This window comes from Perissodus microlepis, chromosome 20 (genome assembly GCF_051167445.1).
Source record: "Perissodus microlepis isolate ML-2025 ecotype Zambia chromosome 20, ASM5116744v1, whole genome shotgun sequence".
Lineage (NCBI taxonomy): Eukaryota > Metazoa > Chordata > Actinopteri > Cichliformes > Cichlidae > Perissodus > Perissodus microlepis.
Window position 1 is genome coordinate 27,731,109 of NC_140480.1, and position 20,715 is coordinate 27,751,823.

General features: G+C 37.2%; 2 protein-coding genes across 2 annotated transcripts; both read left to right on the forward strand.

Moving 5' to 3' along the window:
* Window positions 1-1,752: 1,752 nt before the first annotated feature.
* ocstamp (osteoclast stimulatory transmembrane protein) lies at window positions 1,753-4,325 on the forward strand. The gene is made up of 2 exons (XM_084917859.1): window positions 1,753-2,756; window positions 2,841-4,325. Exons 1-2 carry the CDS (start codon window positions 1,971-1,973, stop codon window positions 3,189-3,191), a joined length of 1,137 nt encoding a protein of 378 aa, XP_084773985.1. The 5' UTR covers window positions 1,753-1,970; the 3' UTR covers window positions 3,192-4,325.
* Window positions 4,326-5,285: 960 nt separating this feature from the next.
* On the forward strand, window positions 5,286-10,359 carry LOC146364753 (thyrotropin-releasing hormone receptor). Its single transcript, XM_084918132.1, has 3 exons — window positions 5,286-5,391; window positions 6,454-7,286; window positions 8,171-10,359. Exons 2-3 carry the CDS (start codon window positions 6,510-6,512, stop codon window positions 8,558-8,560), a joined length of 1,167 nt encoding a protein of 388 aa, XP_084774258.1. The 5' UTR covers window positions 5,286-5,391; window positions 6,454-6,509; the 3' UTR covers window positions 8,561-10,359.
* Window positions 10,360-20,715: the final 10,356 nt, after the last annotated feature.

A 20,715-nucleotide genomic window follows, 5' to 3' on the forward strand; every position in this document is an offset into this window, starting at 1 on the left:
TGACCTCATTAAATTATTTCCGTACGTGTTTGCAGTCTCAACACTAGTTTAAACTCTTATTGACTATAACAGAGTGAACATTATGGTTCCTATTAGAGTCCAAAAGGGAACTAAAACACGGTGTGCTTTCCTGGAGCTGGTGTAACAAAAGTAAGCCAGGATGTCCAAGCTGTTATGTAGCAAATTAACAATCCCAAGACACAGTGCCAATAAACTTCCTACGTATTCAAGACCTGTGTGAAAATTATAATCCATTTGGTAGGTAAATAAACAAGGCTTACGGATTGAAGATGTAACATTAGCTTGTCTGCAGTTTTAGGGTCCTCCCAGGAACCTTGTGATTTTTTTTGGCATTGCTTCCACCAAACCGAGTAACTAAGGACGCAGTGGACAAAACGTAAAACACAAGGTGGTTACTGAATGTCAGCTTTTATTTGTTTAAACTTGAAGCAATTCTGATGTTTTCTGATGTTCAATTGGACAAAAAAGAGAAAACAAACCCACCTTCATGGATTTCTTGCCTCCATTCAAGAGCTAAAGTTGTTGCTAGATATAATTGCCTAATATAGCTTATTCTCAATTATATTCTTAATTCTTAGCACCCAAGCTCAGTTGACACAAGACTGAAAGTAAATTTCAGTGGTAGAAACATGACAAACCAGAGGAAAGATGACACACAAAAGTGTTATGTCATCTAAACTATTTTCAGTTTAGAAGAGGAGTTCTAAGCAAAGTGCTCTGTTACTTGTATTGTCAGTGTCACCATCATCAAATCATTCTGAAAGCGCACTTTGGTTAGTGTGACCTGCCTCATAGGGCTTACGAGTGTGTCATGCTCTCCATATGATTTTGTGTCATGTGTGGTTTAGATGCAGAGGGACTATCTTTTTTATTTTCCCACGTGAAACTTGTAGGCAACCAACATGACAGTGACTGTTGCGCAAAGTTCCCCTTTTTAGCCTTTACAGTCCACCAACACTTCCTATTTATTTTCTCAGGCTCCTAATTTCTTAGAGAGGATGAAGATGATCACAGAAAATTTTGTTTTGCTTGTCAGGTAGGAGTTGATCTATTTTTTTGTTATTTAAATTATTTATAATTAACTGTTATTATTATTATTATGATTATTATTATTATTATTATTACAAAGCTTTTGTTTTCCACTGTGTCTTTTACAAACCCAGGCATTGAAAATGCATTATTTGTAAAATAACACGATAGGGAAAAAATAGCTGCATGGTTTTTTGTAACGTGCAGACGGAAGAAAAAAATAATGTTTTAGTTTAGCATATGTTTCAATATTTTAGCCTTATAGATGTTGTTGTTTCTCCTCTGATCTTGAGTTTCTACATAACGTGTTGCTTTTTTAGATGTTTTAACCTACTTTACTTTGTCAGACAAGTTCTAGTTTAGTGATTTCTTGATTCAACTGGACTAACAATTCAGGGCTGGTAGGAGGAATTAAGCTTTCCAAAAGATGTAGTTGATCAGTTAATTTGTGATTTAGGGGGAAATTACTTTTTTTTTTACATAGAGCCAGGTAGGTTTGAATAGCCTTTTTTCCTTTAATAAATGAAATTATCATGTTTGTGTTGTTTTTATCCAATATTCAGATTTGTTAGACGATCTGAAACAAGGGGACAAATACTTCTGCACTGTTTAGTGTTAATAAGAAATGCTTAGAGCCACTTCTCCGTTGAATCTTTAAATATTCTAAATAGAAAGTGTTGTATTGTTTTCTCCTCAGAAAGAGAGCAGGATCTTGCAGACAGGCCTTAACGTCTCTGCTGTCATACCTCTGGGACGTTTACTCGGCACCTTCTCCTGCAGGCAGGGACATCCTCACTCTGCTGTCTCTCTGTTTCACACTTGCCTGTGTTACTGGTGGCTTGCTTCACCACTGGCTGTCAAAGAGTCTGAGATATGATTACGAAGCGTCGGTTCAAACTGTCAGTATCTACAGCGTGAGCATGTTTCTGGTCTCCTTCCTGTGTCATCCCCTGCGCTGTGTGCTAACAATGATTCTTCCTACAGTCTGCACCAAACAAGGACGGAAACTCCTCATCACGGCCTCTGTCATGATTTTGGTGCTGAATGTCATCCCTAATATCACAGTAAATGTGGGAGCAGTGGCACGCATCCTGAAATGCACTGCTGAGGGTTTTGCAAAGACTTTATTAAACTCATCTGAACCTTTGAACAAAGCCAAGACAGACCTTGTTGAAGAAGCCATCAAAGTAAAGTGGGAGGACTTGAGCATTGTTACCAACTTAAGGACTTTGGATCATTACACACATATTGATGTGTCAGATGTCAAAAGCACGTTTACTAAGATAATTGGGAAGATAGAGGTCAACTTCTCACATGCCAGGAACCTCCTCAGAGAATACAAACTGCTGTCAAACCGGATTCTTGCTGCCGTCTTTGTTGCACTGCTGATCGCTGAATCTGCACGCTACTTGAAATCTTATCTGACATCAGTTCATTTTGATAATGGGTACATCTCCAAAGAGCTCTTGCAAAAAATGCCAATTAATGAAAGGCCAGCTAAAAATAAAATCAATCTCGAAAACTGTAAAGTAATAAGTCAGGAATGTTCCTCTTGTTTCCTATCACTGATTGTGGTAACTTTATATTTCATTGCAATAACCCTAATAGTAGTTTTGGATCATGTTGTGTACTATATAGTTCAGATGATTGTGCCATGGTTGCTGGATTTTCCACCTACATCTGCTGTTATAAGTGTCAATTATAAGGTAAGACAGCACTCGCTCAATTTAATCTTTTTTTTTTTCTTTTTGGCTTTTTGGAGTCTTTTATAAATTTGTTTTTCCTTTTAGGTTCAGTTGTTCCCCCCTGCGCTTTGTATTCTCCCACAATCCTGCATCAAATGGGAGCTGGTAAACTTCCACAGGGATTACAAGTGGAATTTCAGCCCTGGGCCATCTCTCTGTGATGTGACAACTTCAGCTCCAAACCTGGGAGTCACACTCCTGCTGGGATGTCTCTGGCTGATGAGCTACTTTCTGGTTTTCCTTGAGGTTTATGCTAGGCAGCTACGCAGAAAAATCTCTGCATCCTTCTTCAGAAAGCAGGAGGAGAAGAGAATAGCTTACTTGATGAGGAAAATGCATGTGAAGCAAAATAAAAAACACAGAAAAGGGCACATTTCTGTTCATGTGCAAGTTTGAATGACATGTAACAGTTAATGAATAGACTGCTATGACAATGGGTTGCATGTTTAGACCATTTGGATCAACTTATCTAGTGGTACTTTCACTTTGTGATGTAACCAAAGTTGTGTGGATGTGTAATTTTGTATATTGGTATGATCTGTCCTGTTAGTCTATGTCCATACTTTTAATTACGAACTTTAATAGAATAGCTTTGCTTGATTCACAGTTCAAAAAGTTATCTTATACTGGGTTTTGGTGCAGCCCCTCTCTTTATTCTCTATCCCTACTCACACCCATCAAAGCCAACTTTAGGTTTGTTTTTTTTTTTTAATTTGAAGCTTTTTGCAAACAAACGTTCATGCCCACAGAGCTGTGTATTCGTGTCATATTAAGGCTGTTCAACGACTTCATACAAGAGTAGAAATAACAGAGCTGTCTCAATCCTGACCTTTTGGCTCACAGGGCTCACACTGTTTCTTGTTTTCTTCGATGTCTGTATCATTCGGTGGTCTTCGTTATTTCTGTTTTGCAAAATGTAAACTGAATACAGTGCATCCTGTGTATGAGTCACAGTTATAACACCTTTCCTCTGTAAGCGAGTCAACACTCAACATACGCCTCTTCAAACCCTGTGGTTCAAAGCGATGCACCAACACTTCTGCTGAATCTGCATCTTGTTTTGGACAGAGACTCGCCTGGTAACTTTTTCCCCCCATGATATCATCACAGAGCAATGTTTTCCGTGTTCTCTTTTATTTCTTTTATTTCTCTGCGAGTTAGCCTTTTTTTTTTGTTTTACCACTCAGCCCCACTAGATGCCACCATGGTGCTTTGGACAGCTGGGGACAAAGACTAATAAGAGGTAGTAGTTCCTGTCAGGAAATGAACAGTAACAGGTCGGATCTTACAGTTTTTGGAACACTGTACTGACCCGAATACCTTTAATAGATTAAATGAATCTGTTTCATCCACATGTCCAATGATTCGTCAGCTTATTTTAATCACAGTGCCCCTATTTCCTTTCTCTTTTGCATATCAGTATGCTCCTGCTTTAAATTCCCATGAGGCTGTGAGGGTTTATTTTAAGACCTCATCCCAGAATATTAATAGACTTCTTCATTGTCTATTTTTACTCGTGACTTTTGGCCACTTCACAATTGTCTCAGCAGCATAGAGATGATAATAATAAATTATTCATGTTTTGTCTGATATTATGAGTTATTGCTCCTGTGTTATAATAAATAAAACAAAATAAAATAAATCACTTTATCATCCTTTTATGTATATTTTTCATAAACTCTGACTGATACCTTTGACTTGACAAATAATGTGGGCTTCTAAACACACTAACTATAATCCTCATTAAGCTTTCATAACATGAAGCAGTTCAATCAGAAAATTACCTGTTCTGTAAGTTTTTTTCTTCTTTGACACTGTTACATATTCATTACACGCAGTCTGCAGACTGAAAATCCAAGAATCTGTGTGCATTAGTATTCTCAGTGACAGCCTTGTCCAAAGACAGAGGGTCAAAAAGCTTTTTAATCTGTTTTCAATCACTTCCGATTTTGTGGATGACCAGTGTTATCATTTTTTCTGCTATGGGGAGCGCAACTATTTAACAGTATCAGCTCTACCCACACATGTATAATACCAGAAGCTGTAAAAGCATTCCCAAATGTGCATCATGGGAATAGCAAGACTCTTAATCTTAGGATGTCTGTGTCTGTTTGTCCCTCTGGGGAGAAGAATTATTCTAATTCTACACACTTTAGAAAACTGGAGAATTTAATGTAAATTATACAAGGAGAAGAGTTAACTAAATTACATCTGGTGTCCACAAAGGCTGTACTTAATACAGCAATTAGTGCTATTTTAATTGCATGTTCAATCATTCCAGTGGATGGTGTGTTGAATTGCATGGTGCCTGCGCTGTTCTTTCAGTAATTACAGGGTTATAGCCACAGAAGCTGACATGATGTTCAGGGCTTGGATGGTAAGATAAAATTGATTTGTACGTGGTGACTGTAGGAGGTGGGTTTGGATATAATGGTGTGAGATGGAGGGAGGAGTATATTGGGAAAGGAGAGAGAGGGAGAGAGAGAGAGAGCGAGTGAGACAGATGTGGGCGACTGGAGCAACTCTGAAAGAGGATTAAGCAGTCACTTATATTTCCTGGGATACTGCACCTGGGTACTGCCTTTCACAAATGATGGTAAGCTGCCAATTTTTTCCCTTTATCATCTCATTATTTTATTTCCCTGAACTAAATCAAATCCGAACGTGCATTTTTGTTCCTTCCCGAAGAGTCTGGCATTTGTAGGAGAACTGGGAAAGTCTCACATTTTTGATCACCCTAAATGTATATTGCAGCATTACCTTGTGAGATGTTTTTAAAGGGTCACATTGCTGGAAATTATAGATTTAGTCTGCATGATGGACTTTAATGCAGAGGAGAACAATCATTTCAGTTTTTAGGGTTACATTTTTTTTTTATCACATCCAAGCATTGAATAAAACCAGTGTTTAATAATGAACTGAATGAAGACAACATTAGCATTTATGAAGATGGGAGTTTAGCTTTTTAGAAGCATAATTGTAGCACCTTTTTAAATCAAGTTGCTGCTTTTAATGTGTGCATTGATGGCTGTTAGGACTATTTCTTAAAATCTATTATCGTTTACAGAACTTGCTACAGTTATTTCATGAAGTGTGACAAAGTGATGTTTTCAAGCCTTGTGCCAGAATAATTGCAACAGGAGTCCATATAGGGAGGAGATTAAAGTGAGTGAATGGATCAACAAAGCACTAGACTAAACATTTAACACAGTATTGTTATTTAAAAAGTGTAACCTTAACAAAATGCCTCATTTAAACCAAACTAGCTTGAACTTAATTGGCTGAGGTTATTGTGTAGGTCATTGTTTAACAAAAGCAATTTGTCTATGCTCATGTTTGTTTATTTACGTTTATGTTTGTTCATCTTATAATGTTGCATTTAGGCTGTCACACCAGAAAACCTTCAGGTGGTCTCTGTTGTTTGAATTTGACTTCTTGTTTATTTATTTACTAATTTTAAATTATTCTTATGATATGCCCCTTTTAATCAAGGTGCATCTGTACACTGGTTTTAAACTGTAGCTGGGAGAGGGAGTATTACACTTTTTTAAAATCTAGACAAGAATTAAAGGCTTTTACGAAAAGAATTGTAATATTGAACACCCTGCAAGCAAAACTGCTGTCTAATAATTTTGTTTCTCCACATTTTTGCCTTGAGGATTCCCATTTTGCCCCTGAAGATTAACTGAATTTTGGCAGCTGGACTTGAGCAAGATGGAGAACAACACAACCACCTTTCAGGATGTCAGTCGGGTTCTAAATCTGACAGAAATGCCTCTGAACCCTCTTGAAGAACAAGTCATAACGATATTTTTGACCATGCTCATTTGTGGAGTTGGGATTGCTGGGAATATCATGGTGGTGCTGGTTGTTCTACGCACTAAACACATGGTGACCCCGACTAACTGTTACCTTGTCAGCTTGGCTGTCGCAGACCTCATTGTGCTCCTGGCTGCAGGCCTGCCTAATATCTCTGATGTTGTAGCCTTCTGGATATATGGCTACACGGGATGCTTGTGTATAACTTATCTTCAGTACCTGGGCATCAACGTGTCATCCTGCTCCATCACAGCGTTCACTATTGAACGATACATTGCTATTTGTCACTCCATAAAGGCACAGTTCATATGTACTGTTTCCCGAGCCAAGAGAATCATAGCTGGAGTGTGGATTTTTACCTCGCTCTACAGCACGATGTGGTTCTTTTTAGTGGACACAGATGAGACCGTCTATACCAACGGGGTGGTCGTCACCTGTGGCTACCGTGTCTCCAGAAGCCTCTACATGCCAATTTATTTCCTAGATTTCACTCTGTTTTACGTGATCCCTCTCATTGTGGCCACTGTGCTGTATGGGCTCATTGCCAGAATTTTGTTCATGAGCCCTCTGCCTTCGCATCTTAACGACCGAACTGGAGGCGGGTCAGTTCACCAGGGGCACTCCAGTACCACCAACAAGGCCAACAAGGGTGCAGTCTCTGCAAGAAAACAGGTACTGCTAAGGTTATAAAGACAAGAAGCTTAGAGGAAAAAGGAAATAAAAGTAATAAAAGGGTTTTCTGAGTGGTTCTGAATAAAACTCCATTTTTAAATGTCAAAACAGATTTAGGTTCAGTCCTAATAGGGTGCTTGTTTGGGTTCAAAGTGGCTTTGTGGATGGGTTTGACTATACCACAGCTAAATAACTCAACAGCCTGACAAGATAGTTCATAAACACGCTGAGTATTCCCAGAGGAGGAAACCAGTCTCTGCCATCCCCGCTAACCTGACCTTTGTAGTTTTGAGTGAACTAATAGAAAACTATTAGAGTGTTTGCCATGACATTTGGATTGGCCACTCACATCCCCCTCGAGGTGGGCTGTAATTGTTTTGTTCTTCAATTATGTTTTCATCTAGCCTAAGGGTGATCAGCCTAATTGATCAAAATTTTCATTTGTCCAAATTATTTGTTCATAGCCAAAAGGTACCAACAATTCCCGTCAGCTTTCACTGATGAGACTAATTAACAAATGTCTTCAGGGCTAATTAGCAAAAGTAAACACTATAAATGTCTTCAAGGACTTAAACTGAGTGCTATGATCTTCATATCAACGTATTATTTATCATTTGGCTCTCTGTGATAGCAGACTTTCTCACTGTGGTTGACAGGGTCTTTTATTCTCACTGCAAGCATGTTTGCAAACTGACCTATCCTGTCCTTATGTACAGCCTTAGAGCTATTTATGTGCGTCATGGATTCATATTGGGCATCCTCTACAACACTCACTTGACAGTAAACTCTGAGTCATGGCATGCAGTATGTCTGCTGAGATAATTCACATAATTGTATTCTTCCTCATTGTTATTCCTTATTTCCTTCCTCTGCTGTCTCAATAGATAACAAAGATGCTGGCTGTTGTGGTCATCCTGTTCGCTCTGCTCTGGATGCCTTACCGAACGCTAGTAGTGGTCAACTCCTTCATTGACCCGCCGTACCACAACACCTGGTTCCTGCTCTTCTGCCGGATGTGCATCTACACCAACAGTGCCATCAACCCCATCATTTATAACCTCATGTCTCAGAAGTTTCGTGTTGCTTTTAAAAAGCTCTGCAAGTGCCACTGGGGCCACAGGGAGGCCGAGTACAATGTGCCGATGTATTACAGTGTGATGAAGAATTCGACCCATGAGTGCAATGAACCGGTCACAGAGCAAGAAGAAGTCAGTTATCACATCACCCACAGGTCCAACATGACAGATGACGAAGCTCTCAGCATTTCTTCGTGAATTTTCCTGAAGAAATGAAGCGTTTCAGTGATTGTGCGTGTTTTATCGGTCCATTGCTACTGGCTGTGGGTGCATGATAAATTAATTATGACAATGTTTAGGTTTTCTGTTATTTGCACCTGTTAAAAAATAACTACTGTGAAATCATTTTACGTGTGGTTTAATAGTTGTGGTACTTTGTGAAACAGTATTGTAACACCTATGTTGTAAATATCAGTAGAGTCTGTTAGCCCAAGCGTTCATGATCTCAGTTACCTCGCTAAAGGAGGTTATGTGATTGATTCAGTTTGTTTGATTGCATGATTACTCAAAATGTTATAAATGGATTTGCATTTTACCAGAGGTGGGGCATGGCCCAAATTAGAAGTTATTAACTTTTGGAAATGCTCAAGATCCAGGACTTTTTGGAAGGATTCTTTATCGCAGCACTTTGGATCATATCTTCATAAATACATATCGAATTTAGTTAAGAAAAAAATGGGAGACACTGTCTTGATGTTATCGAGAAAATATCACAAAACATTTTGCAGCCACATATCCTTCAGTGATTCGTTTTACGCATGACGTGGAGGAAATTTTTAGTCTTGGTGGAGCTATGAAGTCTCCAGCTGCTCTTGTTACAATGTGCGCTAAACAAAATGTATTCGTTCTTCCAAATGCTTTGTTTTAAGACACACTGGGGATTTTATGTAATGCATGCTTTGAGTGCGTAGCTTGCCTCAAGACATTGTCCAGCCTTTGTAACTAGTTGTGTCAAGAGCTTGTTCTCTACAGCTACAGCTCTGCAATACATGGCTCTACAAATGTTAATAACAACTGCACTTCTGCCCTTAGTGTGCTGAACAGTCTGAAGTGGCCTATACTTTGCGATAAATCACACTTTTTACCAACACCAATGATCCACACACACCACAGTCCATTATTTTTCTCTTTTTTTCCCCACAAAGGACTACATTTACTACATGTAAACGAGATAATGTAAACAGTACAGACAACAACTGCTTAAAATTTACTTTATCTGTGGGCACTGAGCATTTCAGACTGTGCAAGTATATCTTCCATTGCATCCTAATTTCAACATGACTAGAGGTCCATGAAGCGAGAATATTTGAATTTCTGCACAAGTGTTGACAACTTTCAGTGTTTCAAGTATTACATAGTAGCAAAATCTTTTTCTTTATATCCCATTAACCCTCATCGTCTCTTCCCTGAATTTAGACTAACGTATAATGCTAAAAACTAAGCAAATCTTATCCCCTCATCCATCCACCAAAATTATTCTATTATTTACTACACAGGATTTTTTATGCAGGACATGTTTGTATCATTACTTTTTCAGTCCTGCAGGAAAGAGGTAATGATCATGGAAAGCCTGATGGCAAACACATCCGTTTTGATTCGAAACATTAAAATACAGCCAAAGGAGATCTAACAACAAGCAACAGTATTAAATAAATATTGTGATGCTAATTGGCATCAACAAGTTTGCACTCTCCCTTATCTTCTTATTGTTGTGGTGTGCTGCCAGCTGTATCACTGCGTGTCTTTGCACCTAAATATATGCAGGTCCATTTGTCACTTAGTATGTAAAGAACCAGTGTGAGGCCCATGTATTAAACATTTACAAATGTTTTGCATATATTGCATTTATCTATTCTGTACTTGACTATGGAATTTTGTAAACAAGCTTGTGTTGCCCTGTGAACTGGGATTAACAAATCCCCTTTACACATCTAAATGTATTCATTATCTTTATGACAGTTTTGTGTGTTGAATTAAAATAAATCCCTACCATATTATTCAGGCATTCCTTTTAGAAAATAGGGATTTAATGTAGATTTGCTTTTGTGAAGTTGATTCACAAGTACAGTGGGGAATTAATTATTTGATCCCCTGCTGAATTTGTTCTGGTTTGCTCACAAAGAAATGAACAGTCCCTATTTTTTTTTCTTTTTTTGCAGTAGTTTCATTTTAACCCTCTCAAGGCAGGCGTTGCAGATTTGCAACAGTTAAAAACTAACAACCTGATTACCCCACATGCATATTTTATGAGGTTTTTTTACTCAGAAGTACCACTGCAGGACTTGGTTGTGCATTAGCAACAAAAAGTTTAATTTGAGCCTGAGAGGGTTGATGGAGAGAGACAGAATATCAACCAAAAATCAAGAAAAAATGCATTACAAAAAAATTTATGAACTAAAAGTGAAATAAGTATTTGATCCCCAAGCAAAACCCTACTTGATGGAGAAACCTGCATTGGCAAGCACGGCGGAAAGATACTTCTAGTAGTCGGTCACCTGGTTTTCACACATCACAGGGGGGATTTTGACCCACTATTCTTCACAGAAACTCTCTAAATCCTTTATGTTTCTTGGCTGCCATTTGCTAAATGGCAAAGCTTCAGTCCTATCCACTGATTTTCAAAAGGTTTTAGAATTTCTTCTTCTTTAGCCACTTCTTTGTTACCTTGGTGGTATGTTTTGGGTCATTATCATCCTGGAAAGACACATCCATGCCCCACCTTCAGTGTTCTGGCAGAGAGAAAGAGGGTCTCATCCAAGATTTTATGTTACATGGCACCATCCATTGGGCCTAAGTGTGAGAGCTGATGTTGTTCTCTACCCTTAGAAGAAAAACAGCCAAAAAGCATAACGATTACACGTCCATGCTCGGCTGTGGGGGTGGTGTTCTTTGGGTCATAAACACCATTTCTCTTTCTCCAAACACAGCAGGTCGTGTTGATCCCAGAGAGTTTGATTTGTGTTTGAGCTCAGTATTTCCTCCCACGATTTCTGTAAATCATTTAGGTGTTCATTGGCAAACTTGACAGGCCATATCTGTGCCTTCTTCAGTAGGAGGATCTAGCAGCACTGCAAGACTGTGTAGCCACATAATGAGTTGGAGTATCTATAATTCACTGGCTTACTGATTGTAACAGGATCAAATAACAATTTCCCCTACTATTGTTCTACAGGATATTTCAAGCAGCACATAGCTATTGTCCGTTTTCATCACTCTTAATAACCTATATCTGCTCACAATATGAATTAATTCCATATGCAGAGTTTCATAGTGAAGCACCACAAGAGCCTGACAAAGAGAGTGAGGACGGAAACCTACAGCACAGAGCCAAAGAGAAGCAGCAGAAGCTGTTGACTGAACTCTAGGGTGTGAAAAAAGGAACGATACTGTGTGTGTAGGTATAATAATAATACCACATGATTTATAATTCTCTCACATTTTTGTGGAGGACTTCTGACCCACTCTTCTTCACAACGTTGCTTCAGTTCATTGAGGTTTACAGGGATTTGTTTATACACAGGGCTCTTAAGTTCCTGCCACAGCATTTCAATCAGGTTGAGATCTGAACTTTGACATAGCCATTAAAAGAACTTGATGATTTCTTTTTCAGACATCCTAAAACAGATTTGCTGGTGGGCTTGAGAGCAAGCAGCTTGTCCTGTTGCATGACAGGATATACTGTGATAGGTCTCCACCAAACATGGTGCTCTGCATTATGGCCAGACATGTCCATTTTGATCTTGTCTGCCCAAAGGATACTGTTCAAAAAGCCCTCTGAACAAACCACTCAGTGACTGGGCTGTTTAGGTGCAGCTTTGCAAACTGTTGACATGTAGTTTTTAAAGAGAAGAGGCTTTCAGTTCTACACAAGCCGTGCTTGGTTTTGTTTCTCAGAGCCTTTCACAGTCTGACATTGGCGTGAATTTACTGGGACATCCACTCCTGAGAAAATTGTAGCAGACCAGACCAGAAACCTGCCAAAATTGTTTTTACAAAGACAACGGTACTGTATGGGTGACGTAAGGGTGTAGATAGTAAACTGTGTAGAATTCTGTGAAAATTACACTTTCTTTAAACTGTAGAGTAAATACACATAAAAATGTGTAACATACTCGATCATTTGTCATGCATTGCTGTTCATACAAAGTGTGTCAGACTATATCACTTTTTTTTTCGCTACAAGAAAAAGAGGAAAAACTACATCAATTCCTGAAATAGATGAAAGGCTGCAGGCTGCTGTTTCAACACCTTCCCCTGTTTGTTGTCAGTTTTCATAGAAACTGCCCAGACATGCTAAAGAAATGACTCAAAGTAACGCAGACCAAATTTGAAAGAGATCTAATTTCTTTTAAAGCAGCAAGTCTGACTAGTCTTGGTTACCGCATGTTGAATTGCTGTTTAACAACATGCTGTGCTTCAAGCTGACAGTTGTTAACATGGAGTTGTCTGGCTGTAGATTATTCAGTCAGAAAATAACTAGCAAGGAGGGGTTTTTTAATTTTAATTTTCCTCTAGAGTTTTCTTTTTCCCAACGATTCACATCTGCGATCCTAAACAGATTTGTCAACAGACAGTTTTCATGTTAATACTGTTATAACCTTTAACAACATCAATGATTCCCAAATGTCACCAAAACAAGAAAAACATGCAAAAAGCTCAACAGTTGCCATTGTTTCACATCAAATTGAAATGCTAATGAAAAGCAGCTCATTTGAAATTTAAATGCAACTGAGAGAAGAGTGAAGTGTTTAAGGGGTGAAAATACAAAGATCAGATAAAGCAGAGTGCGTTTATACGGAGTCAAAGTTCCTGACGTGTTTTACACAGTTTCTCTAACTTAGTGGAATCTCCTATTCAGTGTTTCTTTTATCAGTCTTTATGGGAAAAACAATTATCTGCAATCAGAAATCAAGACATTTCTGTTAAAGGGCATTTACTTTTTAATCACAGAACACACAAAACACAAACCACAGCTTGAATAATGAAAAACAAAAACTGGATAAGAGCTGGGTATCTCTTCAGCAGACAAATATGCAAAAAAACTACAAAGGATATGAAGCCATTTTAACTCAAATTATAATATTATAATATTTTTCAACCCTAATTAAGTGGTTTTGACGGTTGAACTTAGCCAAACAGGAAATTAAAAAGTTCTACCACAGGGGTCAAACTCCAGTCTCGTGGTTTAAAGTCATGTGTTTGTGCAACTCACCCTAACAGTTTCATCAAACTGAAAATGTTCAAGTTACTCTAACATAGGCACACACATTGACAAGAGTGAAATGAGACACAAGGTGATATTCTTGGTGGTTTTATGTCATATTAGTATAATGTTGACACAAATGCTACAAAAACATAAGCTCCTTGGCAGAAGTAATAACTTGACTGGCTTTTAATGATTTGTGAAGTAGTTCTGATGCCTGTCCTTCTCATTACATGCACAGTCATTAATAATCAGGCTCCATCTTATCTTAAAGATGCCATAGTACCATATCACTCTCTCTCAGAATGCTGTTCTAATCTAAGGTCTTTAAAAGTAGAACAGGAGGCAGAGCCTTCAGCTTTAAGGCCCCTCTTCTGTGGAACCACCTCCCAGTTTGGATTTGGGAGACAGACGCCCTCTCTGCTTTTAAGATTAGTCTTAAATCTTTCCTTTTTGACAAAGCATTGGGGCAGGATTGGCTGACCCTAAATCTTTCCTTAGTTATGCAGCACCGTGGGCTTCCCATGATGCGCTGAGTGTTTCTTCTTCTCTCACCATTTTCACTATATTTTATGCACCACTGCATTAAATTTTTAGTTATTAATAATTATTAATAACTATTAAAGGCTCTCTTTCACAGCTTGCCTTTGCCCTGTCTTCCTCACTTTACCCCTAGTTGGTTGCCCCTCCTTGAACTAGTTCTGCCAGGGTTTTCTTCCAGTTAAAAGGGAGTTTTCTACAGTCATTTGCTGGTACTAAGGGGCCCAAAGTGTGAAAAGAAAATATTCTTCACACATTCTTCCCACCCAATAAACCAAGACCAGCAGTGATATGTATGTTGATAAAATGTAACCGTATGGCAATTATAGTTCTAGCATTGGAAAATACATTTATTGAACCGAAGGCATTGTGTATTATTGTACCTACAATGATCATTTCCAGGCCCCCAGTTTTATCTTTAGCCTCCACGGAAGTATCTATGCATGATTTACAGTTCAAAACAATCCCATGTTTGTGTTTAGTTTACCTTCTTTAGCTCTCCATTAAACCACATTTTTTTTCTGATTGGCTGCCCCCTGTAAACAGACGCTTTAGCCAGCAGTTGGGTGTGGGGTGCCTAGATAATAGGGATAGCCACTCTTAGTGACATCATACATAACCAAGAGTGGAGACTGGTGTCTGAAACAGAGCAGTCTGAAGCCTGGGATTTTGGTTTATGGGTGTTACTTGCACATACACCATTATTTAATAATTTGGAAATGTTCACTATCAAGGTTCCGAAGTAGGATTTTTTTTTTCAGTGCACTGATTCCACATTTATGGCTCTCCTAATTTACAGCCCTTACATTTGATAAATGTAACAGATCTGATGGGAATAAAACCTAATGTGATTAAGAAATGAACCAAATTGTGTTTTATTTGTGTCACAGATGAATCTCAAAAAGCTCCTCTCAGCCTTTTTGTAAACATCATGCAGGTGATGTTGAACATAAAGAAAAGAACAGGCAGCAGCAAATATTTTATATTTTAAACCCTTTTGATAACGGAGAACACAAGAAGCTGCTCTTCTGTGAGGATGAATAATTTGTTCATTTGTTATTATTCATTTATTTAATAACATGCGACTGTCGAGAGCTCTTGTCTTGTCAGTATCAACATAAATAATCAAAGGGCAGCCAGAGTGTTTTGTGTTGAACAGGAAGCCCATTACACTGTAATGAAGAGCCTGCTTATTTTTTCTTATCCATTAATCCTCCCATGTTTGAATGAATTAGTCTCTTAGAAGGTCCTTTAGCAAAAGTACAAAATGCTAGAGAGCCGACTTTATTGCGACATGAAGCTGGAAGACAGGGGATGGGTTTAAGCACATCTCATACTTTTCAGTACCCTCAAAGCAAAACTTTTGCTTTTGTTTTGTTCTTCAAAGGAGTCTGATGCGCACAAAAATAAACACCCTGGAGGTCTTGAGGTAAATAATATAAATCCATAAACATAACTCAATTTTTTTACTGACCTTTAACTTAAAAAAAAAAAAAAGAACAAAAGCTCTTCATGTTTTTGAACGCAGGCACCAACTTTGTAAGATGAAAAGGGAGCTGAACTTAGCCAAGCTGATACGTGATGTATATGCACACACGTTCAGTTTCGGTTAAAGTGTGCAATACAGTACGCAAATATTTACCCCATAACTGCTGTCATAGTAATCTTTCTTACACCATTTATATAATTTCTTTAACTTTTTCAGGATCCAGTTATTTAAGTTGCATCTATAATGTATATGTTTGTTTTTAGCTCAACTTGTGATGCTTTTATTCTGAAGGTTTGAGACACTCCTTCAAGCAAACAGCAAGCATGAGCATGTTTTGAAAGTCATGCTAATCAAAATGCACTTTAGCAGGATATTTTTAAGAAAACCTTTGACGAATGGACACAAATTTTTGTGTATATGGCCAACAAGAAATGTATTAGTTTTATCTTTGTTATTACTTTAGTAGAATTTCATTTTGCCAGCTGTGTCTTATATTAACATTCTTCATCTTGCTATTGCAGTGCATTTAGTTTTCAGCATGGCTTTTGAGACAAATCTTTGAATAAATCAGTTTGTCTGCCTGTAGTTCAAGAGAACAGTCATTTGACAAAGAGAGCACACCCTCACATTTGGCATTTGACAAGTCCTGTGGGTCTGAGATCTAGCTCCAAGGTTTTCTTGGAGCTAGATCTCAGACCAACTAACATTGGGGTGAATTTGCTGGGACATCCACTCCTGAGAAAATCAAGAGGTGTCTTCAAGGTCGAATGAATAACATTTCTCACTGTAGAATGTAGAATGATGGACTTCAGCTTGTAGGGAAATGTTCCTTATAACCCTTCCCAGCTTCATGAACAGCTTCCCAGATGTGGCTAATGTGTTTCCTACTGATCATATTGTTAACACACACCAACATTTGCATCTTATATTCCACTAACATTTGCTGATGATCCTCTACTTTCCCTCCTAACTCATATGGAAGCAGTAAATTGTTCTTAGTTTTCTACATTAGAATTAAAAGTTGTTTTCTTTTTTTCTTTTTTTTTCTACATGACTGCAGTTTCAGTTTCCAGAGAAATTATAAAAATTAAGCTGTGTGTGATGGAAAAATTGTCAGAGTGATATTGCAGAAATATTAGATTTGATTAAACAGCAAATTCTCTGTTCTAATCACAAATACAGAAATTACTGCTACTGAGACATTTTTATAAATGCAAAACAGCGTATTTATTATATATATATATATATGTATGTATATATATGTATGTATATATATATATGTATAAATGTGTATATATATATATATATATATATATATATATATATATATATATATATATATATATATATATATATATATATATATATATATGTATTCTTTAACAAATTGAGCAGCTATAGTTTTGAGAATCTGAACATCAAAGATTTTAATGCCTGCTCGCAAGAACTTGCTTTCTTAAAACAATAATAATGATATAAATTGACAATAAAATTAAAAAAAAAAAAGAAATTCATATTTAAGATACAAGTTTATGGTGCAATCCAACAGCCTTAGATGGTACAACTGTCATTTGCTGATTGTGATGGTATAATTTAGAGGCAATACTGTGAAGTAATACTCTCTGAAGCATGCTGGTGCAGAGTACTAAAATATTATCTTATCAGTTTTTAAGGAGACGATTTTCATTTCACTCATTTCACTCAAAAGTACTCTCCATATTTAGAAGGGTAAATTATATTTACGTCTGTCATTTTATTTTACTTTCTGAATTTAAGAGTGTCCTTGACTACTCAAACATTGTTAATATTGATATACTCCTAAAATCTCCATTTACAAGTTACCTTTGGAAAACCTGCTTGCTAATATAAAAACAGCCAAACAATAGTGGTCTGGTTTTCTATCAGCATAGTCAGTACTTGCAGTTTCAAATAAGTTTGTGCAGTGGAAATCAAGATACTCTAAAACATTTGCTTTCCTCAGTTCATACTTCACTGTTTCATAACTCTGAAAACAGAAACTTATTCTAAAAAGAAAATAATAATAATGATGATAATAAGAAGAAGAAGAAAAAGAAGAAGAAGAAGAAGAGTGAAAATTTTATTTTATTATTAAATTTTTTAGTATAAATAATGTTATTATTTTCATTGTCCAGTCAATATGTATGTGTGTCAATAAACCAGAATAGAAATCAAAGGAGGAAAAAATCATCACGATTTTCAGACAGTCAAAGATTTTAAGGGTGTTTTGTCTGCATATGACATTTGATAACAGTAAATTTAACTAGCTATTTCCAGTCAAGAACACTATACTCAAGGAAAATTACTTCCATCTGCAGTAATACAGCTCCTTTTAAGGACTTCCCCACCCATCCGTTCACATAAAGTCGAGAGTGAGGAGAGCAGCAACACTGTCAGAGAGAGCCCCAAATATGATTAGGTGAGATACAGCGTGTTAAGAAGGAGCTCAGGTGGAGGTGGGTTGCTTAGTGGCTTGCAGATGTGCGGCAATATTGGACATATTAAAACAACTTAAACAGCCAACCCTATATGGGATTTACAACCTCATGCATTGAAATGTATCAGTTGAGCCATCAGCTGATGTGTCCTGGCATTTAATTAAAAGATTCTTTGAATCTTGTTTTGACTTTATTTTTACTCCTTAATTAATTTTGCCTCCCTTTGACTTATCTCTGTGTTTATGGCTTCATATTCCTGGTTTGTTCTCCCCCACCAAAGGCAGGGGGTGTGGTCAAATTTTGTGTGATTGTAAATGGTAATAAAGGCTCGAGCTGATTTAATTTTGATGAAAATCGGGTCAAGCAACTAGTCTCAATGTTGACCTTGAAATTAAATTTTATAAAACCATATTGAGAATAATATATCATATGTAAGGGCATGGAGAGAATTATACAACACTATTTTTATTTTTTCAGTACAATTACCTCTCTATTATTCCCTACAATAATGCCCTAAACCCACATTGTATGAATATATTTTCAAATCTCAAGTTTTTCTGGCGTATAAAAGCCAAAGACTTCAGTCAGCTCTGCTCCCTCACATGGGTAAAGATAATAAAATACACCATTTAGTATGTAATGCTTTAGGGTCATAAGTCAAAAGTTAGACACTGGCAGGTTGTTATAAAAACAGGCTAATCTCAGCATGTTGAAATAAAAACATCATAAAACATTAAAGTTTTCAGGGGGAGTTGTCTTCTCTGGCTGTTTTTGTTATAGTAACTGAGTTTCCTTGTGAGTCTTCTGTGCTTTTACTTCCTTTATCTGAGTTTACTCCTTTGTGAGTGGTTGTTTGGCTTTAGTTTGGCTTTAATTTTTTCCAACCGAGCCCTGTTCCTACATCTATATCACTGTGTAATTAGTCCTCCATGTATACAGTCTTGTCTTTTCCTTTGTCATATTTTCTGTTTTCCCTCTGGAATTCCACTTTTTTAAAAATAATAATAATAATAATAATGTTTAAATTCTTTTTTTTTTTAACTTTTCCTTGTATGAACAGATTGAGTACTCAATAGGACTCGTAAAAATGTTCAGTGTGATATTTTGCACTGCTCTTTACATCAAACAAATACACAAGCTGAATCTTTCCCTCATCTCTGCAGCTCAAATAAAATCCATACTGCTTGGATATATACACTGAAAGAATATATCATATATCCCCCTGTGAGTTTTCCTACCATGTGATGAGCCTCTCAGAATCAGGGTCTGATTAGCATCAGAGACCTCACTGAATGTGGAGGTTGTGGGGGAGGTTGCTATGAGACGGCCTGAACTTCATTCCTGGACAACAGATTAAAGTAATGATGGGTAAGAAGTATGCAGCTGTATTGCAGCTGTACTGTTTGTTCATGTTTACAGGAGCTGAACAACTCTTTGTGTTTGTCTGTGAAACCCTCTTCCTTCCATCTATGACTGTATCATAATCACAGTCAACATGTTTAAGTTGTGCTTTAATTTAATGCCCTCACTTGTTTTAGATCAAATTCTTCCGAAACTGGCTTCACAGATTTACTGGAACTGGTACATTACAACACATTTCACTGCGCCTGTGGCAGGCAGTGGCCATTTCATTATAATGTTACCAGATACTGATACAGATATAGATACTGTTGGTAAAATAAAATACTAAAATAGTGATGAAAAGTACCTACAGTTAGGAAAATTTGTTGAATTATGTAGAATCTTTGGTATGACTTATTAAGTAACACACAACAAGACATATAAATGTTACTACAGTAGATGCCAGATGTTACAAGTCTGTGACTTTTGTTGCAGTCCTCTTGCACCAGGGGTTTGGTGAAGGTTGAAGTAGAATAATGCTTAATTTGAAATATCACAATTGTGTCCATTTATTGAGTCATTTGCCTATCGAGAGCCTACAGAGAGAGGTTTGGAACCAACGCAAACATACTCATGTGCAGTCTTCCAAACTCAAAACTACACACTGTCTTATGGGGAGGACACTGTATGTTGACTGAATGCAAGAACACCAGAACAGCGAAGGGAGTGGAAGCAGGTTTACCAGGAAAGGAAGAAGTGAAAAGAACAGTCATTGACTGAAGTGAATCATTTTCACTCAGTTTCACTTCATCTTTTTGTATATTATAAGATGCTGTGAAAAAATTTGCATCCCTTCCAGATTTCTTTTTTTTCTGCATGTTTGTCACACAGGTTTCAGATCAAACTCATTTTAATATCACACAAACATAATCCATGTAAATACAAAATGCAGTTTTAAATGATGATTTCATTTATTGTTTATTTTTCATTTATTGTCTGGCTCTATGTGAAAAAAATAATAATAACTGGCTGAGCCAATTTGGCAGCAGAATATGTAATCAAGCATTTGTGATAACTGGTAATGAGTTTTTTTTTTAACATCACTGGGAACAAATTCTAGCCTTGTTTGCAGAGTTGCTTTAATTAAGCTACACTGGATGGTTTTTGAAAGTATGAACAGCTTGTTTTTGGACAATCTGATTTATGTCCAGACTTTAACTACAATGCTTTCACCTGGGATGTTTCATAACATTTTGCTGCTGCATAACAAACAAGTATGGTTGGGGCACAAAGTGATGTCTGGACATTCTTCTTCAAGATTTTC

Bases quoted from the DNA above. Each gene is read 5' to 3' on its own strand.
- ocstamp (XM_084917859.1), top strand. From the start codon at position 1,971: ATGTTTCTGGTCTCCTTCCTGTGTCATCCCCTGCGCTGTGTGCTAACA. The intron at 2,757-2,840 runs GTAAGACAGCAC...TTTTCCTTTTAG, and splicing joins TTATAAGTGTCAATTATAAG to GTTCAGTTGTTCCCCCCTGC.
- LOC146364753 (XM_084918132.1), top strand. From the start codon at position 6,510: ATGGAGAACAACACAACCACCTTTCAGGATGTCAGTCGGGTTCTAAAT. The intron at 7,287-8,170 runs GTACTGCTAAGG...CTGTCTCAATAG, and splicing joins CAGTCTCTGCAAGAAAACAG to ATAACAAAGATGCTGGCTGT.